General features: G+C 40.2%; 1 protein-coding gene across 4 annotated transcripts in view; it reads right to left on the reverse strand.

Annotated features, from left to right (window-relative positions):
* The window catches only part of kirrel1b (kirre like nephrin family adhesion molecule 1b), a 181367-nt gene that overhangs the window by 36229 nt on the left and 118477 nt on the right, over window positions 1-26661 (reverse strand). For 2 of the 4 annotated variants that reach the window (XM_041803461.1, XM_041803459.1), the window contains exons 2-8: window positions 25571-25720; window positions 15720-15869; window positions 12314-12471; window positions 8555-8705; window positions 6387-6492; window positions 2791-2939; window positions 109-236 (exon numbers count right to left, since the gene is read on the reverse strand). In XM_041803461.1, coding sequence (XP_041659395.1) covers window positions 109-236; window positions 2791-2939; window positions 6387-6492; window positions 8555-8705; window positions 12314-12471; window positions 15720-15869; window positions 25571-25720 — 992 coding nt within the window. Of the gene's footprint in view, window positions 1-108; window positions 237-2790; window positions 2940-6386; window positions 6493-8554; window positions 8706-12313; window positions 12472-15719; window positions 15873-25570; window positions 25721-26661 lie in introns of all 4 variants that reach the window. The other 2 variants (XM_041803460.1, XM_041803458.1) reach the window with 1 other exon arrangement.

Raw genomic sequence — 26661 nt, forward strand, 5'->3', positions numbered from 1 at the left:
CTAGTTTATGTTGTCTTCTCAACTTTAATATTTGATGTTTTGGTGAGATAAAACTTTAGTGTGAGTTGAAGATGAAGGTCAAATGAGGCTAATCTGTCTCCTTCTCACCATGTTGGAGCCCTTCTTGGTCCAGGTGAGGGTCAGCGGTGGGTTACCGGACCACTTGCAGTTCAGAGTGACGTCAGAGTCCACATCCACAGTGACGGGCCGGGGCTCCACCACTAGTATCGGGCCAACTGAAGGTGTAAGAGTGAGAGGGGTAAACTGTGCTTAGACAGGAATAAATGATTGAAACTTAGGCAGACAAAACGGAGACAGGAGAGTCTTTTTCCTGCTGAGAACACTCAAAATCTGAAAGATTAAAAATACATTTTGTCCCAAATTTCTAGTAGAAATTATTCAAATGGAACTTTGAAGCTCTCCTTGGTGAATCGGTACATTTACTGTTATTAATAAGAACATATAAACTCATACCATGAAGACATGGAGTATCACCCTGTTGATAATGCACTCTTTGTCTCTATTTTTCAATTTCTGTTCATTTTTAAACCACAGTTCATCCACTTATCCAGTAATGATTTTATAATGAGCCCCTTGTCTTATCTGAATGGTTAGTTACAGCATTTAATTTTCTGATATTGATCAAAAATAAACTGTTATTATTGGATGAAAGAACCTTACTACAGACACAGGAAGGAAGTAATTGGTACCAAATCTCATTATTTTCATCCAAAGAGATGTTGTGACACATTAAACAGCAGTTTTTAAGTGTAGCAAAAAAGACAAGGAAAGAGACAAGAAGTAAAGCAAAGTAAACTGATTTTTAAGAGATTAGAAGGTAGTAGAGCTTGATGATGGAAACAAACTTTAAGGTAAGACTTAAATGTAATAGGTCTATAGACAGAAGATCTCTGATGGCCAATCATATACAGACCATCCATCTGAGACACCGTCTTTGTTAGAACGAAAGTGCTGCCAACATTTTAGATTTTTTTTTCAACTTTATTCATAAACAAAGTCTGGCAGTTATATTCATGAAATAATCACATTGCAAAAATAACAGACTAAAGGCGGCCTTACCCCTAAAGACTTTTCCTCCAATTTCAAAGTCGCAGACAAAATTCCAAAGTCAGAGTAAAATCAAAGTCTTCCTCCTCCCGTCGTCTCAGTCCTTAGGTGTAAGGTGGTCATAAGGCTTGATTTTAGCTGTTTTAAGGCAGTCCGTCTTCAGTCTTGGCGCTGTGATAATATCAAACATGTCTGATGTTGTTGCAGGACTTTAGTCTGATTGTATGCAAATTGTGTTTCTCAGTGACACAACTGTCATCTAAGACCAATGGGAGCTGGTGTACATAAGCACATTAATTTACTTCATTCTTCAAAATATGAATGTAAGCATAGATCATTCTAGAGCCGCTGAATGTCCGCTCAGAGCTCAAGAGATTGAAAAACTTTTCTAATAATCAGAGCTGCAGTCAGATCTCTGCACCTGTGTGTTTGAGAGCCTTGTCTGTCAATTCATTCCAGGCTGACATGACAGGTACCGTAAACTGCCTCTGGGATTTTCAAAGTAAAAGTCTTATCAGTTTGTTTCTGCGGTGAGACGACTCTCATTCTCATATGGTGCTTTTATTCTGAAGTGTTTCCCGTATAGTTCATCGGATGTTGCAGTAACATGCAAAGTTGCTTTGGTGTTAAACTTTCCTTTTGTTTCTACTCGATCTAAATTTTTGAAAAACATCTGGTTATAAGAGATATTCACTCAGATGTGATCTCCATCTCCCTTTACATCTTGTTTCCTGTTGTTGTTGTGAATTTCCACCAGATGCATGATGGGAAATAATCTCAAAAGGAATCATGTCTTGTAGTTAGTGACCCCCAATCTTTGCAAAATCTCAGTCTGAGACTAAACACTCAACGGCTTGCTGACAAAATGTCTTTAGATGTGAGGGGGTCACAGGTGTCAGTCTTTTTAGAGTCTTTTAAGAGTTTTAGCAAAACCTTCCGGTGTAAGACCGCCATTGGTGGCTCACATATGCTGTGTTAGCTTCAGCTAAAGCTAACATAGCTGTGCTATGTCATTAGCGTTGCTGCATTAGCAATTGTAGCTAAGTTAGCTTTAGCAACATGAGCTTTAGCAAAAGTAGATAACGCTCCATAGCTTATGTAGCCGCTTTGTGAGCTTAGCTTCATCTACGTAGCTACATTATCTACATAGCTTATGCTGACAGAGCTACGCTTGCTGTGTTAGAATGTTTCTCATGTAGATAGCTCATGGTCTACCCTTCAAGTTTATGAAATTATGGCCAATAATCAAATCTGAAAAGCAGCATGGACAGAATGATGTTTTGGCTGATGAGGGACAGTAAGAAGGAGGGAGAAGCCCTGTCCCTGAAGGCTTTGAGGTTTAGTTACTTTTAAGAAGAGAAAAATAAACAAACTGGCTTTAAATCAAAGGTGGCCCCTGAGACCACTGACTTCTCTATAGCAGACAGCAGTAGGACCCTGGTCTTGTTCAGTAGGGGAGGTTCCATGAGTGAAAACTGAGTAAACTTAATGTCTGTGTGGAATCACACCTGTTCTTGATTTGTATGTTGACAACAAATTTGTTACGGTTTGTTGAACTAAATCAGACAACAGTGAGAGAAGAGCATATGCAGAGCTATGGAGAATGTGAGCACAGTGGAGAAGAGATGCAGTGTGAGTCTTAAACTCAGGTTTAAATTTAGCCCCCAGAACTCGACACATGAACAGCGTGACTCAGTCCAGGAGTGTTTGCTCCGTACTCACAGTGCACGTCCACCAGGATGCTGACGTTGGTGCTTCCCACGGCGTTGAAGACTTGACAGGAGACGGGCTCGGTGAAGAAGGAGTGATCTGCCGTGGTGACAAACACGCTCTCTCTGGCCCCCTCCAGCAGCACGCCACCTTTCGCCCATCTGACAGGGAGACACATTCGACAAATATTCCAGCATTACAAATCATTGTTATTTCAGTCTGACAGCAGTGTATCTGTGAAAAACGACGCCTTTAAATAACAGTTTGGAGATCATCCAATTTTAGATTCCCACCATGAGACAATGAGCGTTTCTATATTATCAATGAACACTTTTAAACTCACATCCTCAAAGCGTTGATGTCAGAAGCTGCAGGACTGATTGCAACTTAAAGAAATAAATCTATCCTAATTTCTGTCAGGGATTCCATATCTTGCCAGATATATAGCTCAAAATCATTCAGCTGTATTGCACATCTGCCATCAGATGACACTCTCATATACACTCAATGGGCTCAGTGCTTAAGTACCTGGCAGAGCTCCCATACAGGGGCCCTCCGGTGGAGTCTCAAACCTCAGATTAAAACCACTGACGACTTAAAGCCTCAGCATTTAGCAATTTCCCTGCCTCAGTGCTGTCACTTTAGATAAAAGTCAATGTTTAATTGAACAATTGTTCAATACCTTCACCAATTCTGTTCTGCAAGCAGAAATTAGGATTCAGGATCACCTCCAGGCAGTGGTTACAAGAAGATTGGAATAGATGAAAGTAAATCTATTGGCATTAAAGAGAAGAGCAGTCTGGATCCTGATGTCTGACTGCATGTATTAATGAAACACTGGCAATAAAGAACACTGACCGCAATCACCAAGTCCAACACTTTCTTAAGTGGACTTTAAGTTGAAACAATGCTGACAAAGTAAGTAGCCCATAAGGAGGTCTGTTTGATAAAGAGCACCCAACTTTTAGCGATCACAGAGTAGCTCAGCTATTGTTAAACCCGGGCTCTATTCATTATTTCATTTTATTTTCAGTCTTTTGAGGCTTAATAACTAAAAAGTTTTAAATTGTTCCAGACTAGCCACACAGCAGGCTGTGAGACTGCAAAAGAGAGGCTCAATTTAAGAGCATGAATGATTTCTATTTGGCACTGACAGAATCAGATTGGGGAGATGAGAAATCAATGCAAAAGTTGAAAAAAATGCATGACTATAAGCATTCACTTGGGATTAGGAAGCAAAGCCAAGGAATTTCCCAGTAGGTTTTAGATAAAAATGGCTGTTGTCAAGCAGAAATACACATTTTCATAACATCCACATTGGTATAGGTCAGTATTTTAGTATATATTAGCACGCCTAAGGCTGATTTGATTAAAAGGTTTAAGGTCCACCTCTTCTCATTTCCTCTTTAGTTTTAGGTCAATCCAAAGTTGGTTGGTTATCACACAGTCATGTGTGGTGTTATTCTGGGGTAGACCAGCAACTCCTGCATTCTGTTATGTTAAATTACTGCTTTGTCAGTGGAGTCTTTGAAGAGATGATGCAGGAGCTGTTTATGGTTTTAAACTGCAAAAAATGGGGGCTTAATATAAGATAAAAACACTAAATCTGTGAAGAAAGGTACTCAAAACTAGTGAAATTATCTGTCCATGCAGAAAGATAATTTGACTTAATAAGATATTTTGAAATAAGATTGTTAAATGTAGAAATAAGTAAGTCGGCAGAACCCTTCAAAAGGGTTAAAATAAGCAGAAAATGTTGGTTTTAAGCTGAGATTGCAAAGTAGATGTACATGACCGTTTGCGTGCTTCTCACTGGTGAATTTATCTTGCAAAGCTCCCGTCTTAACCATTAGGGCCCAGTTAGAAAGTGACCAATCAGTGTTGATGGGCAGTACTTTCAGGCACTTACAGTGCAGTAAAGACAGAAGACTTTAGTGGATGCTGCTAAAGCGCCAGTTTTATCAAAACTTGGTGACATTTCTTGTTAGAATAAGAACAAAGAACAGCAGTGGGTTGTTTCTTTTTCAAAAACAACAAAAGTTGTGTACTGACATGTCTATGGTTGCCATGGTTCGCGGAGTTTACTTCTTCGGTAGGGGTGCAGGGGTGGCAGCTCGGTTGTGGCTACTTCACATGTTTTGTTGCTCTGATTGGCTCGTAAAGATGTGACAGACAGAACGTTCATCCAATCACACTGAGTTTTTTTTTTTCAAAGGCTCTGGCCTTTCCCAAACACTGTGTATGAGTGGTTTATCAGATGGATGTGTGAAACACATTCATCTGGCGTGCCAGGTTAGGTTTTAAGCCGAGATTGCTTAAAACTGAACTTCCGACAGCTTAAAAATAAGTGAACTATTCTAAATAAAAGCAAATTGATTTCTTTAATTTTTTGCTTTAAGCAAATTAAGCTGAAAAAATTATAATAATCTAATTAAATATTATCAAATCTAGTGAACAAATACTTAATTTTAGTAAAGTATGATAAAGCTGTGTCTTAAAACAAGTTGGTTCATCTTAAAATAAGTCTAAATCCATGTTAAAAGTAATCCATAAACTAGTCCATATTTTTAGACCATACATCTTAGTGTTTCTACTGACATCAGGCTATATAATGTCTTTCCAACATTGTGTTTGAAGTCAGAAGTATTCTTCTCTATAAATTGCATTTTCTGTTGATGCTTTTTGTTTGATTATTAAATCAAGCAACTTGAGTTTGTTAATGAGTCTTAAAATGAGATCTATTTTGATGAGACTGTGGGTGAGAGAACTAATGTGGCTTATTTTCACTGTTATTTCCTTAAAGGGATACTTCAACATTTTGGCAAATTCATCCATTGCCATGATTCCTATAGTCTTAGTAATAGGTTCGTTACCTTCAGTTGTCGGTGCAAGCTGTTTTTAGATCGGCCGCTGCTGAGTTCGGACCTGCTGTGCCGACTCAATGTAAGCAGACGGTATTCCGGCTTTCTCTCACCAAACTCATCAAATCCACAATCCAACAACTCCAAAACGCTCTCATGGACAAGTTGTGACCTGCACATTCATCAGGCTATGGAATAATAACGTATACTTATGTAACATTACGACGCAGGAAGCAAATACTCTGAACTATTTCTTGAGTAAATCACTGGGTAGAGTGACACAGTGCAGAAGCCATGTCTGGAGTGTAGTTCCGGCTTTGCATTTAACTTTAAAACATCTCCGTCTCGTAATGTTCCATCATTATTTCATAGCGTGGTGAATGTGAAAGTATCCCTTTAAGTGAAGGACTTCCTGACTGAGACAAAAAGATATGATCGTGCTTGATTTAAGATTATACTGTTACACACTAGTTAAAGTTAAAGTTACACACTAAAAATAAGAAATTAACTTTTAAAACAAGATTAATTAACACTTCATAATCTAAGTTTTTAAATCTTGGTAAGCACCAAATAATTTGCAGTGTATCTCTCATACCCAATGTCAATAGATTGTTTTAGTAAAGGCTGCATCGTAACAATCCAATGGGGAATTCAAGAAGTTTCACACTTATCACACAGACACCTGTAACTCTGTAAAGTTACCTCAGTTCTTAAGGTTAAACTGTGGGACAACTTCCTCTTCCTCACCTGTAGCCCATGATTGGAGGATTAGCAGACGCCTGGCAGGTGAAGGTGACTCTCTCGCCCTCCAGGACGGACCGAGGCTCGATGGACAGGGTCACCATGGGAGGGTCTGCATGGGGAGAGACACTTAAAGTAGACATAAGGTGGTATTGACATAAGAAAAAAGGCTAAATAGCTTTAGCGCTTCAGCCTTTTTAGGGACAAGCACCAAGCTGATTGATCTCCTGCACAAATAATTCAAGCGATCAGTAAATTTCCCAATAAAATCTGACTTCTCTTCACAGCCCCACAGCCCAGCACTGGTTATTTTCCCAGTAATTACTAACTACTCTGGGTTTGAAAGCACATTGATCTTCTTGATTGAAAATTCAAAGTTGAGTTTTCTTGAGAGCAATCAATCCTCATTTCTCTCTTTAGGGACGCCACTGAAATCCTCTCTAATGTAAAAAGTTTGAAGTTTTCCAGATGTTAAAGAAAATCAACATGCCAGCTGATTCAGAGAAAAAATTACAAGCCTAAAGGAGAGAGCCAAATCAGTGCAGGGATCTATATCCCACCTGGAACTGTCCCAACTTTTAGGAAAAGTTAATAAAGTAGTGTCAGTAGATAGATTTACACAAATCTGGGCAAAAGCTTTACATTAAGGTTACAGTGCCTATAAAAAGTTTTCACCCCCTTGGACGTTTTACCCTTTTATCGATTTTAATAAATCAATCACGGGTGAAATAATTTTGTTTCTTGACCCAAAAAAAGATCTCTTTAATGTCAAAGTAAAAATAGATTTTTATAAAGTAATGTCAATCAAATAAAAAAACATAATAAGTTGCTGCATCAATGTTCACTCCCTTTATGTCAGGATTCAGTAGGTGCACATTTGGCTGCAATCACAGCTGAGTCTATGTGGATAGGTCTCGATCAGACTTTCACATCTGGACTCTGAAATTTTACTCCATTCTTCAGTTTTGGCTTTTTTTAAGTCCAGCTACAAACTCTCTGTTGGATTGAGGTTGATTGACTCAGCCCCTCTTGAACATTGACCTTGATGTCTTGAAACCATTTTTCTGTGGAGCTTTCTCTGTATGCTTCAGCTCATTGGCTTCCTGGAAAAAACTTTTTTCCTATATTTTGTTTCCTATATTTTGCCGCATTTATTTTACCCTCTACCTTTATAAACCCTCCAGGGCTGGCTGCCAAGAAGCATCCCCACAGCATGATGCTGCCACCACCATGCTCCACAGTGGAGATGGTGTGTTTGTGGTGATGTGCAGTGTTTGGCGTCCACCAAACATAGCGTCTTGTCTGATGGCCTGAAAGTACCTCTTCGTCTCATCTGACCAAAAAATGTCTTCCCTTTGATCATGGAGTCTCCCACATGCCTTTTAGTGAACTCTTGTCCAGATTTGATCTGAATTTTCTCCAACAGTAGCTTTCTCTTTGCCACTCTCCCATCAAGCTTTGGCTGGTGAAGAACCCAGGCAACAGTTGTTGTATGCAGAGTCTCTCCTATTTCAGCTGCTGAAGCTTGTAACTCCTTCAGAGTAGTCATTAGTGTCTTGGTGGTCTCTCTCACTAGCCTCCTTCTTGAACAGTCACTCAGTTTGTGTGGATGGTCTATTCTAAGCAGATTTACACACGTGCCACATTCCTTCCATTTTTTGATGATGGATTTAACTGAACTCTGGGTGATGTATACCTTTCAATAACTTTTTCTCTGTGTTACTTGGAGTGTTCTTTTGTCTTCATGGTGTAACGGTAGCCAGGGATACTGAGTAATCAGTGACTGGACCTACCAGACACAGGTGTCTTTATATTACAATCACTTAAGACACATTCACCGCACTCAGGTGATCTGCATTTCACAAATTGTGAGACTACTAGCAGCAATTGACTGGACCTCTGTTGAATTAGGTCACATACTATACTTATGCTGGCACTTATTTTACATTACAGATTTCTAATTAATTGATATTACTTTGTAGAATTCATCTTCACTTCGACATTAGAAAGGTTTTTTTTTGTTTTGTTTTATGTCAAAAAAGCCAAATTATATTGACCATGATTGATTTATAAAATCAATAAAGGAAAAAACATCCAGGGGGGTGAAAACTTCTTCCAGGCACTTTATTTACAAGTACCCTGAGCCAGGCTGACAGGGAGAAAAGGCAACATACGGTGGACGTTTAAGGTAACGGTGGCTCTTTTCCCCATCGGCACTGCAGGGTTGCTGGCCACACAGGTGAAGTTTCGGCCGCTGTCAGTGTCAGCTGGTGTGATGGGAAGGTAGCTCCTGGTCGTAACCCTCTTCCTGTCTGGTAGCACCTCCTGCATGGTAAAGAAACAGGGAGGGAAAAGAGTGGGGGAGAGAGGCCGGTGTGGGTAGATGAGCCAAGAGAATATGATCAAAGAGGAGGAGGAGGAGCACGGTGGATGGAGAAGGACGGAAAGGACGGAGAGAGGAGGGAAGGGGAAAGATCATGGGAGGAATTAGAGAGAAGAAAGGCACAGGAAGGTTACTAATAAGCCAAGAAACAGCATAAAAAAGAAAAAAAACTGCTATCTAAGGGTAGAAACTAGTAAACAACATTTAGACACACAAAAGAAGCACAAAGAAAAAGCAAAGAAATGCAAGGAAAAAAAATAAACGAGACATTTTCCCAGTTTTGTTCTTTATCTTCATAGTTCAGAAGTTTAATATTGGTGCAGGAAAATAACTGCCTACAAAATGTTCCTTCAATTAACACAAGAAATTCATTTTTTTAATGACACTGGAATGTGCATTCATAATGAGAGCCGAACACTTCAAAGAAAAAGAGGAAACACAGAGGGGCTGAAATGTTTCATTGAATAAAACAACTATTTTTCAGCTTTCCTCACTTTTATGTTACTGCAGATAAAAATTACTCTGGGATTTGAATAATTGCTTTGACATGAGAGGAAACTTGAAGATGTGGTCTTGGAGTTTACAGTGGGCATTGTTCACTGTATGTGCCATTTAAGGACTTCATATTTAACCGTACAACGATAGAAAGATGAAATAAATAATGAAAATAATCCTATGGAGTGGCAATAAAACAGAAGGCATAACTCTTTTCCTGCACAATAAGAACATAAAGCTCAGTCTTGTAATATTCTGGAGGTGGCATGATTTGCAGTGCAGCTATAAAACCCGATCACAAAGTGTGTGCGGCGTGCACAGCGGCATATCTCCGTGGTCACTAACACAGTAACATTAGAGCAGCATATAATATGTATGAGCGTGCGGGGGGCAGAAAACTGGCTGTGAGATGTAAAAACATCTGTGTTTGAGTGTGTGAGTCACTGTTTGCTGCCTCTGTGTGCATATGAAAGCATGAGTGTGCAGGATGTGTATGTGTTAATGTGTGTGACTGTATTTATGAGTGTATGTGCTTACAGGCATAGTTTTAGGAGAGGATATGGGAGCAGAAAGAGAGGGAATTTAGGAGGAAAAAGAGCAGAATATATCACTGAACAGTAAGTGTCACTGTGTGTTTATAGCCTTAATATTGTATGCTTTCATACGTGAGGATGTGAGTTTGTGTCTGTGTGTGTGTGTGTGTGTGAGTTAACTGGTAAGAGGCAAAATGGACATAGGCTTTTCTAGTCTTTAGTTGACTTTGGGATGCTAACTACACATGCTAGATAGTCTGTTTCATTAATCCTGTTTTATATAAATAAAGAAGAAAATCGTCAAGCTCAGATTTTGATAGAAAGGCCTCAATATTTGTCGACAACACTGACATGTCTTATAAAAGGATGTGTCACTGCTGATGGCGAGCATTTCCATATCTTGTCAGTTTAACAGGAAGTTGGTCAAACTCTGTTGGCCAAAGACAGTCTGGCTGCTGCCTGTTCATTTCTGACAGGGACCCTGTCACAACCATTTATCTTGTGACTCTCTAATTTGAAACAAAAGTGTCAAAAATAACTTAAAAGTTGAAAAAAAATAGTTTAAAGTGAAATAAAATGGGCAATAATGTGCAAAAAGAGGCATAAATTGGTTAAAAGACACAAAAGAAGTGGAAAAAATGGTTAAAAGATGCAAAAATGGGCAATTAGCAGAAAAAATGGATTCAAAGTGACAATTAAAGGTGGCAAAAATGCGTGAAGAGTGGCAAAATGGGTTAGAAGTTGAAAAAGGTAACTTGTTGAAAAAATGGTTGGACATGGCAAATAGATTAAAAGTTGGAAAAAAGTAGCCAAAAAGAGGCAAAAATGGGTTAAAAGTGGCAAAAAAAAAGGCAAAATTGGTTAAAGGGTGCAAAAAGAAGTGGCAGAAATTGGTTAAAAGTTGCATAGGAAGTGGAAGAAATAGGCAAGAAATGGCAAACATGGGTTTAAAGGTGCAAAAGAAGTGGAAAGAATTGGTTAAAAGTGAACACAATGGGCTGAAAGGGACAAAAGGAAATGGAAAAAAATGGGCAATTAGCAGCAAAAATGGGTTCAGAGTTACAATTAGCAGTGGTAAAAATGGGTGAAGAGTGGCAAAATGGGTTAGAAGTTAAAAAAAATTGGGCCAAAAGCAGCAAAAATGGGAAAAAAGTGGCAAAAACTGACTGAAAGAATCTAACAGAAGTGGCAAAATGGGCAAAAAGCAGCAAAAATTGGTTCAAAGTGACAATTAGAGTTGGCAAAAATGGGTAAGGATTGGGGAAAAAAATCTTGTATGGTGGTAAAAAGGATAGTCATGAGAAAATTGATAAAAACTGATAAAACAGTTTGCCAAAAGCAGCAAAAATGGGTTAGAATGGCAAAATATATTACAGGATGCAAAAAGAAGTGGCAAAAATAGTTTAAAAGTGACAGTTGCTAGCACCAATGCTTCGATTCTAACAAATATAAAGTGATATCATCTGTTAAAAACGGGGGGGGGGGGCAATGTGTTTTTTTAGGATGCTGATTCCGTGGTCAGGCCCGCCTCTTGGTACCGCCTCTTTCTCCCTATTTGACACTGATTGGCCCAGTGAGTCTGAGAGGAAATGAGCGTATCAGCTTTAACCTTTAAGATGGATTTGCCGGATGACAGACGTGGAATCTGGCCAATCTGTTGGCCTTGTAAGGTTAAGATGATGCTATGGAAATCGTCCATCAGAATGAATCAACATATTCATACATATCACACTCCGCTGACTCAGCAGGAGCAGCAAATTTGGGTTCAGTGACTTCTCCAAGGACACTTCAACTGCAGGAGCTGAGGGTTGGGCCTTTAACCTTCTGGATCAAAGCTGATTTGATTTACAGCTGCTCCTAAAGAAGGATTTGAGTTATTAAATGAGATCAGAAATAGTGGTCAAACTAGTGAATTTTACTGTAAAATGTTCAGTACTCACTACTGTTGTATTTCATCTGTGTTTGTGCTCCTTTGTTGCAACAATATAAAAGAGATACTGTATAAATCTGATCCCACTTCCTTCTCCCACCAGGTTTTAAGGCGCAAAATGCTGCTACCCACTGCTAAGCAGGTCACAATTTACATTCTGCAAACATTTAAAGGTGTTATTTAATAAATATGGTCCCCATCTGGCCAGACGTTATCATTTTTCCAAACAAGAAGCACGATAATCTTGTGTAGTCTTCGTACTAGACTGCTTCCCCTGCATACTGTATTTGCCCAATGCAGGACTCCAGGGGTGATTTGTGGCCTGAGGTGTAAACACTGTAATTCCCCTTTGCAAAGCCAGCAGCAAAAAGCATCTAAACAAACAAACAGACTGACTGAGAGTGGCTGGTATTAAAGAGCAAATTGTACATGATGGAATTTCTGTTCTGCAGTCTTTTGAAGCTACTTTAAGGCATGTCAGATTATGCAGATCCATCAGTTCTTCATGGCTTTACAGGCGTGTTATGAAGGTTTATGTGCACCTGTGTGTTTGCTGTCTGTCTGCATGTGTGAGCATGTGTGGGTGAGTCACCGTGGACTGGTAGGCTCCCTCTATGAAGACTCCATCCTTGGTCCACTGAATATGCGCCGCAGGCTTGGCCCCGCGGGTCACACAGGTCAGGTTATATGGAGTTCCAGCCATCAGCAAGAGCTCCGGGGCCCCATCGACCACCGGGTCCTCAGGGGGGACTGGAGGGGAGAAATGCCCACTTTAGAGAAAGTTGCATTTATGCAGGAGTGCAGTCATGCATACAGAAAAGCTATAGGCTCAGATACAGTATACAGACATGGAACACAGTATAGGAGACAACACTGCGGACCCTTATTTTGGTGAGCATCATTCCTTCATGCCTTTTCTCATTAATAACAAACTAAATCTGCTCATGATAAGACAGAAAGCCTGTTGTTTTAAAATGTCTTATTTTACGAAATCAGCAGGATTTTTACCCAGCAACAGCTGACTGACGTGCCAGATTTGACCTCCATGTATAGTTAAGACATCCAAATATAGTGGTCAGCTATCATGGCACTTTAGTTTCCAGGCATGGCATTGCCATCTTGCACCTTCAACAGCTACACTGAAACTAGAAGATGCATGATCACCAATTCCAAAAAAGATGGGACATTGTGTAAAATGTTAAGAATATATTTGAAAATCCTTTTCAACCTATTTTAAGGTGAATACAGCACAAAGATATTTAATATTAAAAAGAGACCTAATTTATTGTTTGTCAGAAACACAAGCCCATTCTGAATTTTATGCTCTTAACACGTTCCATAAAAGTTGGGGCAGGGACAAGAAAAGAGTGGGAATCCTCAGAAACACCCACTTTCGTTCATTCAAGACGGTTAATCCAGTGGTTCTCAAACTTTTCGGGGTGAGGGACCCCTTACAGGACAGAAGATTTTCCAGGGGCTCCCACATAACCCTCATGCTGATTAAACATCTGTTAATGGCCATTCGTACTCCCAAGCAATATTATGTGGCAGTGATTAGTTTATTATGTCTGTTTTATAGCAGTGGTCCCTATATGTATTTATTTGATTTTTAATTACATGGCATTTCTTGAATAATTCATTTTGAATTATTTTGCGCATCCCCAAGCTGTGGCTTGCAGACCCCCAGGGGTCCCCAGACCCTAGTTTGAGAACCACTGGGTTAATCAGTAGCATCATGATTGAATATAAAAGGAGCATTCCTGAAAGGCTCAGATGTTCAGTCATCAATAGTGTGAGGCTCTTGACTTTGTGAAAGACTGCGTGGGCAAGCAGCCCAACAGTTTATGAACACTGAATTTAATTTTACCATCTAGAGTCCATAATATCATCTAAAGATTCAGAAAATCTGGAGAAATCTCTGCAGGTAAGGGGCAAAGCAGAAAACAGCACTGAATGCCTATGACCTTTGATCCCTGCATTAAACAGGGGCATCATTATGTAATGGATATTACCATGTAGGCTTGAGAACACTTGAAAAATCATTGTGAGTTAACACAGTACATCTCTGCATCTACAAATGTAAGTTAAAACTCTGCCATGCAAAGTGAAAGCTATATCAACAACACCTAGAGGTGTGGATGACTTCTTTGGGCCTGAGCCCATCTCAAGCCGAGTGTACACTCTGCCCATTTCATCCAGTGCAGGTCGCCCAACTCACAACTTAAGATGGATTTAAAACCAAGACAAGACCAAGACTTTAGGGGTCTAGACCGAGTCAAGACCGAGACAAGACCAAAACCATAAAAGAGAGCACTCTCTCTTTAATTTTAGTTTGCTTTTTAATATATTTGACAGATAAAAACAATGTGTGTGCAACTCTTTCAAAGTACAACATGCAAAAATCTCGAGGGAGTGTGGAAAATCCCAAATCCTAATAAATTTGTTCAGCTGACTTCTTGTAAAAAAAAAAAAAAAAAAATCCTTGTATGTATTTAAAAGCCACTGAAAAGTCTGGATTATTTTGAATATCTTTTATCTAGGTTTGTCAGGTGAATGAGGTTTAAAGTAAGTGTTCAGAGGTATGTCTGACTGGAAATAAGATGGACTGATGTCTGTGTTTTTGCAGGTGTAGCTATTTGTTGTTTTAGTAAGTGCTTCTTCTTATTATCACATTAATGAAGTAGAAAAATAGCAGATCAGTGCTGGTCTCAACTGGTCTTGATGGAAAATCCTGAGTCTGGCCAGTCCGAGACATGACCAAGACAAAATGTGGCCTTGAGACCAGTCTCAAGACCAAGACCGTTCTAAAGTACGACAACATTAGCCCACAGCTTTTTTTGTTTCTTAAATAACGGCTGTTTGTCTCCATGCTTAAGAGGAAAAGGACCATTCTGACTGTTATCCACACAGAGTTCAAAAGCCAGCATTTGTGATGGTGTGGGGGTGTTTTAGTGCCCATGGCATGGGTAACTTGCACGTCTGCAAAGGCTGCATTGCTGCTCAGAGGTACACACTTGTTTTGGGGCGACACACTGTATATTTCCATCCAGACGGCAGCTTTTTCAGGGGCGTACCTGCTAATTTCAGCAAGACAATCCCAAGAGTCAGCATGAGCATGGCTTCACAGTAAAAGAGTGAGGGTAGTAGACTGGCCTCCCTGCAGTCCAGACCTGTCTCTCATTGAAAAATCATGAAGCAAAAAGTGTGACAATGGAAACCCCACGATGCTGAGCAACTTAAGATGTACATGAGGCAAGAATGGGCAAGAAATCCACTTTCAGTACTTCAACAATTAGTGTCTTCAGTCCTCAGATGCTTACAGAATCTTGTTGGAAGAAAATATGATGCAACACAGTGGTAAATGTGCTCCTGTCCGGACTTTTTTGGAACATGTTGCAGGCATATAATTAAGAATATGTGTGTATTTCCACCAAACAATAAAGCTTGACTAGTATGTATCTCTTCTTTGTGTTTTATTCAGTTGGATATTGGTTGAGACGGAATTGCAAATCACTGTATTCTGTTTTTACTCCCATTTTACACTCTGTACCAACTTTTTAGGAATCTGGGTTTGTAAGTTTGGGTTGTAAGAAAGTGCCTCATATCCCACTTAAAAACCCAAACTGACCTTTTAAGTTAAATATTATTGCAGTAATGAAATCTGTTTTTGGTTTCTTATTTTCAGAGTCTTTTCCCTGAAGAAACTCCGGGATTCTTCAAAGATGAAGGATTGTTCTAATGCAGGCAGACAGACAACCCAAATATTTACTTCAATAAAGAAGCATCAAATATTCAATAGCATGGAGCCAGTCAAAGCAGCTCCAGAAAAGAACACAAGCTCATCCACATTTATCATCTACTTTTAACTACTATAGAGGCGCTCATCCTGCCAACTCAAGGGTACAATAATCAGCCTAGCATCCTTTGATTTGTCTTCTCTTTGGTTAAACACTTTTTTTCTGTTAGAGTACATCAGACATAAAAGTCCCCTGACTTACTGAGCACGTTGAGTTTGGCCCTCCTGGAGCGCAGCGCGGCCTCCGTGGCCTGACACTCGTACAGAGAGTCATCGGACAGCTCAGAGTGGGAGATCTCCAGGTTGTACTGGCCGATGTCCAGGGCCCGCAGCACTCGGTACCTGGGCCAGGCTGCTTGAGAGACAGACACAAACACACAGTTAATACATGCAGAGAGATTCAGCACTCGCAGTGTGATTCACATGCTTGTTAGAGAGTCTGTTTTAGCTCGACAGTAAGTCATCCGTGTTTATTTACAGGTCAGGAAAACCTGACGCATTTGGAAGAAGAACTTGTGGAATGTAATTTAAAAATAGTGTACCACCTGGAAAACATGGCCTACTGTTTAAAAATGATGGCTGGCATGAGGGTAGAGGCACATTACGCTCTGCTATTACAGAGATGAGTCATCATAACAGCACTGGCTTCTCTAACGATCTGCATCTGAGGATAACTAAAGATAAAGTCTTTATTTTAGAAACATGCAGCCATGAGTTTCAGGTGGTTACACTGTGAGAGAAGAATAAAGTATAAATGCAATGATGGGGGAAGCTCCAGGTTAACATGAAGGCACTTTTCCACCTATAATATTACATTTTATTTTTAAAATCAGTGAGAATGATTTAGCTTTGCAGAGGCTAGTGGTGTAAAAGTATACATAATGAAATAAAGCAAAGTGAAAGGTGCTGTTCTGCTTAATTTATAATTCACTAAACACATTTAAGCCTTTTTAAATAATAAGGAGCTGCAGTGACATTTCAACAAAGTCTTATGGTTACTTACAAAGATTGTTATCTTTGTTTTAAATAGGAGCAGAGCCAGAAGGAGCAAAAATCCAAGGACTAACCAAAATCAGCAGAATCCAAGGAATTATTTTTGTCCCAATCAGGCATACATACAGTCTATTTGGAAAGTATTCAGACCCCCCTCACTTTTTATGTTTTCCTAGATTGCAGCCTAATGCTGCGGTCAAAAAAATGATTATTTTTTCTCTTTAACCTACACTCTGTACCCCATCGTGACAAAGGGAAAACAGAATTCCAAAAATGTTTGCTAATTTATTAAAATAAAAAACTGAAATATCACATTGGCACAAAGGCAGAGTCTTTGCAACAACCCTTAAAGTTTAGCTGAGGTTTCTCTCATTTGTCTGGATCGTTGCTGAGATGTTTCTACACCTGTGACTGGAGTCACAGTGGGGTAAATTAAACTGATTGGACATGAAACCTCTCTGTAGAAGGCCTCACAGCTGACAATGCATATCAGAGCGAAAACCGAGCCATGAGGTCAAAAGAACTGCCCGCAGAGCTCAGAGACAGGATTGCTACAAGGCACAGATCTGGGGAAGGCTACAAAAACAATTTTGCTGCACTGAAGGTTCCCAAGAACACAGTGGCTGGTCACTGGATGCCTAGCCAATCTAAACAATCGGGGGGGAAGGGCCTTAGCAAGAGAGGTGACTGAGAACCTGGTCACTCTGACTGAGCTCCATAGATCCTGTGTGGAGCATCACTGAAGCCCTCCACTGATTGGAGGGCAGAAGCTTCTCTTCAGTCTAAAACATACAAAAGCCTGCTTGGCTTTCATTTGGGTTTTTCTGAAACTCCAGGCAGGCATTATCTTTCCTCAAGATAATCGGGCCTTCCTTGACTTTGCATGGAACAGGCCTGATCAGAGATTTGGCTAGGCCCCTAAAAAAACCCAGTGGATGGACCCTCCCAAGTTGTGATTTATTGATGATTTCACTGCATGTGTGTTGGATCTGTAGCATTGGTGCTCGTGTCCTGTTACTTTATTTTGGAGCTGAAAAGTGTCAGGTTGTTTTTTTTGTATTACCACTCATCAACCCTTCTTTTCTTTACTGTTTCTTCTCATTTTCCCCATTGTTTTCCACTTTTAACCCATTTTCACCTCTTTTAACCAATTGTTGCTACTTTTAACTGCTTTTCACCATTTTTGCCCATTTTCTGACCTTCTTTTGCCCATTTTTGCAGTTTTCATCCTATGTGTGCTTGTTTTGCCCTTTTCCTTCACTTTTAACTTATTTTCTCCTCTTTTAACCAATTTATGCCACTGTGAACCGCTGTACACCTTTTTCCCACAATTTTTGCTTTTTTTGCCTTCCTTTGCCCATTTCTGCAGCTTTCATTGTATTTAGGCCTGTTTTACCCATTTCTTCCTCTTTGAGCCTATATCTGCTTCTTTTACCATGTTTTGCCACTTTTAAACCGTTTTTCACCATTTTCTTGCCATTTTTGCAGCCTTAATCCTATTTTTGCCTGTTTGACCCATTTTTTCCTCTCTGTAACCACTTTTCACAATCTTTACCTGCCAGTTGTTTCCACTTTTCATCAATTTTGCCCCTTTTTGCCTTTTTGGAATCATTTCATTATTCTTCCCTCAAAGTTATTTCAGTTTCTTCTCTCTTATTCTCTGGCATCCTGATGTTTGTGCAGATCATGCATAGCTTAGCTGTGATGTCTGACATTACTTCTAAATGGGTTAAGTCAGTGTGCCCAATGGTAAGATTTGCAAAAAACATGTAATTCTCTTTCCAGACAAGTTCTAAATGTTGAAAAATGCTTTAATGTATAACAGCATTAATAAATAAAATTAATTTTTTTGTTTCTTTGATAAGAGTGGCTATAATTCAGGATAAATATAAAATGTGGTTATCACAGATTTACTCTACAGTGGGCCATGATTATCCTGACCTTCGTGGGCATCTAGTTAAGCTGGGCCACTGAAAGCTCCCCTTTATCCCCCTTTATGCACAGCCTTGGATGGAAATGGCGAATTTGACCCCAGATTTATCTGATAGTATGTCACCACTTTAGAAGTGCGATAGAGTCAAACACAAGCTTATATTCTAATGCTGGTTAATTCTATTTTACATTTATTGGCCTATGGGCTGCTGCTGGCTCACTGGCTGTTTGGACTATCATACTCCAGGGTATCTGGATCAATATCAGTAAATAAAGAAAATGGCATCATATCATCTCCAGTCCTAAAGTTCTTGATTTAATCGTGTTGACTGTATTTGTGTTTTGTGCAGACACCTAACTTGTTTACAAGATCAAGAAAGCATAAAAGCTCTTCTAAAATGGATAAAAGCTGAATCCTGATTGCATTAGCTTCCCCAATCAGAGCGGAGAGCAGCAAACAGGACGTGCATTTATGTGAAAATGTCAAAGCTATTTAGGATAGCATTAGCGCTAATAGCATTTACTTTAAGTTATTTTGGATGAGCCACTCATGAAAGGATGTTTTTTCCACAAACAACAAAGACGCACGCAGACAGCTGGAGGGTTTGTGCACGCACTGATCAAACATTGACACTTATACAATGATGCCATCAATTCCTGTATACAGAACTACAGGCAGCTCCGCTCCAATTACAACGCCCCCCTCCCTCTCCCTGTTTGAACCCCTCGCCTCTCAGACAAAGACATAATTGAGCGTGACGTCCCACTAGGGGGCACTCATTGATCCTCCGTGCCCAATCCTAACATGACATCATGGATTCAGATGGCAGAGGCAGCAGGGAGGCAGGCGGGGAGGCAGGGAGTTGGGGGGTGCGTGGAGTGAGGAAGGAGGGTGTGGGGGGCAAAAGTATTAGTGGAGATTACATCATCCACTCCAGCACCTCGCAGCATAGCAACCACAGAGGTGAAAGCACCCCGGGGAGAAGGAAGAAGGAGACGAAGGAGGAGGAGGTGGAGGAGGATGAACAATAAACTCATGCCTGCAGGAAGTGTGCACATGTGTTTGGGGTGTTTGTGTGGATGCATGTAAAGGTGTAACAATGCAATGTAAACAAAATCTGTGCATATGTATCAGAGGTGATACATTTGGATGCTTTCAGGTGTTTTGTGCATCATATGAAACGTCAGGAAAGCAGTTTGTGTGGAATGGCGAATGCACGCACATCTCCTGCATGTGTGTGGGCGTGCAAACTGCAGGTATGAATTCACAGCTCAATCTGCACTCCCACACTGTCATCAACAGCTGTATAAAATCATAGAGCAAGCTCAACAACAAGCTCTAATATGTCAGACTTCATGCACCAGCAACGCCTCATCAGATCAGAGTGCATTAATATAACGTGCTGGTGCAAAAACACATTAACAGCGCGCACTTTCCCTCCATTAAGACATGACTTTGTGTTCACACTATGAAACAAGAGGAGCAGAAGATTGAGAGACTGTATGTCAGAGATGAAGGGACGACTGGCAGCACAGACGACTTAAGGATAAATAATGGACAGAGGGTGATGATGGATGGCTGAGAAAGCAGAGAAAAAGAGACAAAGAGGACAACGTGTTTATCAAACGCCGGTGTGTTTGTCAGCAGAGCTGTGCTCGCAGAAGGCTACAAGGACAAAGAGAGCATTAGCAGGAGAGAAAGAGGGAAGGAGGAGGAGATGAAAAAAGAGGGGAAAGAGAGGAAGAAAGCAATGAAGGGGATCTAGGAAATACATAAAGAGAGATGATGGAGCCAAGGTATGAAAGACGGAGGAGCGGGAATCAAAAGAAATGAGAGAGAAAAGACAGAAAGAAAGATGCAGAAATAGGAGAAAGGGAAAGAGAACGAGGGGAGAAGAGAGATTAAAAAGAGGTAGAAGAGGGGTGCCAAATCTAGAGGAAGAGAGAGGTAGTTGAAGAGATAAAGAAAGAAACTAAATGGAGAGAGAGCTGGAGAAATGGATGTACTGCTCAGTGGGTAAAGGCCTCCATAAGGTGTACAACTAGCAGAAAGTGATAGTACAGTCAAGAAGATCAGGGTTAGTGTTTGACCTTGATCTTTGACCTTCACTTCACGTCAGAGTACATTTGTGCAATCCTTGGGAATTATCTATAAGAATTCCTCAGATGTCATGTCCAAAAGCAAAGGAGAGACATGAGGCCCAATAACCTTGACCTCTGACCTCCAACATCTTACGAGTTCATCCTTAAGTCAGAGTGGACATTCGTGCTGAGTTTGGAGCGTTTTTGAGTTACTGTGTTCACAATCAAAGGGATGAACATGAGCCCCAGTGAGCTTAAGCCTTGACTGACAACCTTCAAATCATTAATACTCAAGCCTGAAATCAGAGAGGATATTTATGCAAAGACTGAGGAAAATAACTCAAAGCGTTCTTCAGATATGATTCTCACAATGACATGAACATGAGGCCCTTCTACCTTGACCTTAGACCTTCAACTGTCAACATTGCTACCATTCAATCTTCGGTCAGAGTGGATATTTCACAAACTTTAAAAAATACCTAAAATAATTCTTGAGATTTTCCCTTTCCAAGAAAAAGGTAGGGCATGAGGCCCGATGACCTTGATCTCTGACCTTCACTTTTTAATTGTTATCAGTTATTCCTCAAGATGGACTTGACATGTTTGCACAGTTTGAGGAAACCACTAAAGTCTTTCTTAGGGTGTCACAGTCTCATGTGACAAACATGAGGCCTAATGATTTTGACTTTTAACCCAAAATCTGTAAAGGCATCAATTATTTCATAAATCAGAACGGATGTTAATGAAAAGTTTGAGAAAAATCCCTTAAATCAAATTTTACAAGAAATGGATGAACATGAGGCTCAATGACCTTGAACTTTGACCTGCAACATCAATTTTTTTCTCCAGTGCATCATTAAGTCAGAGTCGATATTTATGCAAAGTTTGAAGAAAATTATCAAAATCCTTCTGCAGATATTATGTTGAAAAGCAAGGTAAGGACATGAGGCCTAAAGACCTTGAACATTGATTCAAAAACACTGATCAGTCAACTTTGAATCAGAGTGGACATTTGTGCAGAGTTTGAAGAAAGTCATTCAAAGTGTTTTTGGGATATTATGATGACAAGCAAGAAATTAACAGAAGACTCAGTGACCTAGACGTTTTTCCTACAATCTCCAAATTCTCATCAGCTCCTACTTTTGTCAGAGTGGTGCAAAGTTCAGGGTAGAAATCCCTTAAACAATTTAAAGATATCACATTCACATGGTAAGTACTTGGGGCCTACATACTCTCAAATCTACCCAGTTTCTTCATAAGTCAAAGTGGAATTCTGTGCAAAGCTGAAAGAAAAATGCTCAAGGCATTGCTGAGATTTAATGTTCCAAAGCAGGAGATGAACATAAGGCCCAAAAACTATGAACTTTAAAGTCCAAAAACTGAACAGATCAACTAATGCCGGCCTTACACCAGAGGATTTAGCTAAAACTCTTAAAAGAACATTTGAGATCCTCTCACATCTAAAGACAATTTGTCAGCAAGCTGCTGAGATTTTAGTCTCAGACTTAGTCTTAGATTTTTCAAAGACTGTAGGTCACTAACTGCAAGACTAGAATATGATTCCTTTTGAGATTATTTCCCATCATCCATCTGGTGGAAATTAACAACAACAATTTTTGGACAGAGAACAAGATGTAGAAGGAGATGGAGATCGCCTTTGAGTGATTATTTCCTATAATCCGATGTTTCAGCAAATTTTACATCAAGTAGAAACGAAAGGAAAGTTAAACACCGAAACAATTTTGCATGTTACTGCAACATCCGATGAAACACTTCAGAATAAAAGCACCATATGAAAATGAGAGTCGCCTCACCACAGAAACAAACTGATAAGACTTTTACTTTGAAAATCCCAGTGGCGGTTTACTGTACCTGTCATGTCAGCCTGGAGTGAAATGACAGAGGGGCAGAGATCCGCTCTGAGCAGAAAAGTTTTTCAATCTCTTGAGCTCTGAGCGGACATTCAGTGGCACTAGACTGATCTATCTCAGGCTAATTTTTTGAAGAATGAAGTGAATTGATGCTCTTACACACAACACTGGCTCCTGTTGGTCGTGGACGACAGTCGCATCACTGAGAAACGTAATTTGCATACAACCAGAAAGACTGACTTAAAACTGCTCAGATCGAGTCTTATGACCACCTTACACCTAAAGACTGAGATTACAGGAGTGAGCTGCGAATTTAGCAAGACTCCCATTATTTTACTCCGACTTTGGACTTTTGTCAGCAAAAGTGAAATTGGAGGAAAAGTCGTTAGGTGCAAGGCCGCCTTTAGAGTCAGAGTGGAAATTTGTGCAGAAATTGAAGAAAATCACTCAAAGTGGTTGGCAGATATCATGATGACCTTAACCTTTAACCTCCAAAATCTACAAACATCATCCCTGAGTCACAATGGACATTTGTGCAAAGTAAAAAAAAAAAAAAAAACCTCCAGGGTTCCTGAGGTACGAAAGAAAAGACGAACAGACAAGACAAAAATATACCGCCTCCAGCCCAGTTACTGCTGTCTCTGAGGCATTAAAGAAATGGTGAAAAGAGAAATAATAAATAGAGAGGTAAAAGAGAAGGTGATTGTGAAAGAAATACATTTAAAAAAGGGGGTATTAAGCAGTATAAAAATGGAGACAGACAAGATAAAGACAGAGCTAAAGGAAAAAGGGAAAATAGACTGGAACAGAGATACAGTTGAGAGAAAGACAGAAATACAGAGTGATGAGAAGAAAGAAATGTGACTAGAAGAGAGGAAGAGCAAGAGAAGACTAAAGCTAGAGAAAAAGGACGGATATGGCAGAAGAAGAAACATGGATTTACCATAGGCTGAGAGAGAGGAAGAGAGGGAGACACCCTGACCTTTACTGAACCTGTGAATTTAATTGAGTTGAACACAAGATTCCCATCACATGTCAGATCATCACTCGTGTGACCGTCTGCATGTGTCTGTTCTGGATGTGTGTGGGAGGTTGTGTATTTGATGCGTGTGTGATTCTTTGTGCAGCTGTATTTATTTGTGCATTTGGAGCGTGATGATAAACATGAAGTGTGTTAACATGAGAGAGAAAGGTCACAAAGTATGCAGGAGCTAATGTACTCACTGTTTATGATATTACATCCTAGTAGATCTGTCAGGGAGGTAAATATCTGTGACATTTTCATATTAAATAAATGTTTTCCTTTACCTTTGAATGTCAGAGAATTTTAAGAAAAGGATACAGGTTTGTCTAGCATTGACAGTCACTGGTATATAATTAGAATTAACTAGGGACAAGTTTGATATTTCACATGATATCGAGTCTGCAGCTTCAACTTTGAAAAGGCAAAACATAAGGAACAGAATATATTTCTCGTTAGAGTGTTAATGAAAGGTTAGGGGTGAATGCATACAGCCAAATGAGTAGTCTTCAAGGGGCACAACCTCTCAAAAATCTGTGAGGGGGGAATGGACCAACATTCTGTCTCATTCATTACTGACCAATTTGAGTGGGGAGTCGTAGTGAAATCATGGGCATGAGCAGCTCCAGTAAGTATTCTACCTAACATGAGCTCGACATGCAGGCCCGGAGATAGTTGGAGAATAAAACTCATGCTGAAGTTGGTCAGGGAAAGAAAAAAGCAACATCTCTTATGCCAAGAAAAGCCTTTGGTGTAGTTCTTTGCTCTTATTTGAATGAAGAAATGTCCAGTTCTGATGAAACCACTCTAGAGCTTCTTCACTGCTTGCCATTGTTGACACGCTTGCAGTCCAAGTAAACCCCACCTGTAGCTACAGTCTCATTCTCTTAAAATGACACTGATTGGCCGCGTCTACTCCGTCTGACACAGCAGGTGGCGGTATAGACGTAGTTGATTTACAAACCCGCCAAGGAGAAGAAAGAAGAAGAACCTACCATGGCATTGACAAGGGTCATGACCTGAGCGAAGATGGATTATGTTTTATCCTGGAAAAAAAAGTCTGTTCTGCCAAAATGGATGATTTAAAATCACTTTTTATGATGTCAGCAACGTCACTCTTTGTATCTGCACATCTACGAGACTATTATTGCCTTTGCAACTCATCTCACTGACTCCAACTTGTGTTCATCTGCAAGGTGAGTCATATCAGACCATTTGTTGACTTGATTTTGATGATTTTCACCTTTTATTGAGGGAAAATGTGAACAAATTGGGGAAGGAGGTTTTGTTTTAACAATGACGTCATGTAGCTGACACGACACTCTGTCCTGTATTCGAGTGTGGTTGCATTCACATCTCATCCGGACCGTGCCAGAGCCAGCTTGAATCGAGGCGTGGTTTGTTTGCACCCTAAAAAGACCTGATTGAATTACTTATCCTACAACTGTGCTTTAGTAAATCTCTACTGAATATCTAATTATGTCTGATTATTTTCACTAGCTGAAATATTTTGCCAGAAGCTCATTATTTCCAAAAAGAGCAGCGTTCAGCAGCTTCAATCACTCGTTTTCAGTCAGAACTTTGAAAGGTGATTTTTCTACTCTTATTTTTAACACTTCAGAGATTCCTTTGGCCATTTCCTGAATGCAGAAAAATACCTTTTCACTCTCTTTTGTGGCTCTGACCCTTTTACTCTCCTCTCTTGTGGTTGTATTTTATGCTTCCCCATATATGAAATGAAGTGTATTCTACTCCTCTGTTGCACTCACACTAAGTCACTCTAGATGTGCGTGTCGGCTTATGCGAATGTGCGTCTGCTTTTGTCAGCAGTGTGAGGGATTTTCTCTAATTCAGCATGATATACAGGACTCATTTTTGCCCAGATTGTCACTCAGACGCCTCTCGGCTCTTAAAGTCTCTCTCTCTCTCTCTTTCTGCTCACTGTTCATTCCCTTAATGTTAAAAACCCCTACACTTTTCAGGCATAATAGCTTTTGTCAGGGTTCTTACAGTCAAAACTGAACCGAAACCGTAGCCGAGTTATTCCCCTTCTTTTCCTTCACTTTGATCCCTGCAGCTTGGGGAAGATGTCAGGGTTTTTTTTTTTTTTTTTGTACTCTCCCACTCCGGGATCTTTCCCCCTTCTCCGCTCACCTCGGAGCCCCTCGCCGATGCCAAGGGCCAGGCCGTCCTTGGTCCACTGTACGATGCCGCTGTAGTTGAAGATCACGCAGGACAGCACCACCCGTTCTCCCAGCACCACCGACTGGTCCGCTGGCTCCTGAGAGAAGCGAATGCACCACACTGCAACAGAGAGGGACAGAGAGGGAAATCAATTTTTAGTTCTTTTCATTGTGACCTGGCCGTGTGCCGCCATCTTTTATTGCACTGTATCGAGCCACACAGTCCCTCTCTGGCCTTATTGACTGCTGTTTGTCCATATGGAGGCTGTTGGGGTGATTTGTTATGTGTCTTTATTGTGTATATGGTGTTTTTACTACTCTTTTTATTGTGTGTTTTTATTGTGAATGGGTTTTTATATGAACCTGGTGCCTGAGTAAAATTTCTCTAGTCGGATGATGAGGATTTGATATGAGTGTCCCTTATTTATGCATAGTTCCACTGGATGAATGAAGGAACCCTGGAATAACCCCAAATCTCCCTCTATACACTAGAAAAGCAGGGAACTGTATCCTAAATAATCCAATTCACTAAAAGAATGAGCAAATTAAAGTCAGGGCTAGCCTGTTTTTAGTTTGCAAGTCCTGTAAATGAAGGGAACTCTGACAAATAATTTTTATTTTAGTCATCCATCCATGCATCCACAATCTGTAAAGGTTGTCCTATTTGGGGTCACTAGAGGCTGAAGCCAACTGTCATTGGACGAGAGGCTAGGTACGCCCAGGACTGGTCACCAATTAGCAATTAGAGATCTGAAGAGTGGTTACACTCAAATCTACGGGCAATTTAGAGTCACTAATTAACTAAAAGAATTTGCTTTTAGTCAGTGGAGAGGGAGGACCCAGGGAGAGATCCTGCAAACTCCACACATACCCCGTTTTCTCCACCTACTCCACGGGTTAGCGTTGGGTTTTGGGTCAGAGCTAGCCAGGGTCGAGTCGAGTCACATTATGTTTTTGCCTCTCTTTTTTTGCCCTCCTTTTCCACGCGTATTGCATGTTGAGGGTGCTCTCACATTCAGCACTATTGTAATGAACCACACTGCAGCACAACTGCTCCCCCCT

Source organism: Cheilinus undulatus, linkage group 13 (assembly GCF_018320785.1).
Source record: "Cheilinus undulatus linkage group 13, ASM1832078v1, whole genome shotgun sequence".
In the NCBI taxonomy this organism is placed as follows: domain Eukaryota; kingdom Metazoa; phylum Chordata; class Actinopteri; order Labriformes; family Labridae; genus Cheilinus; species Cheilinus undulatus.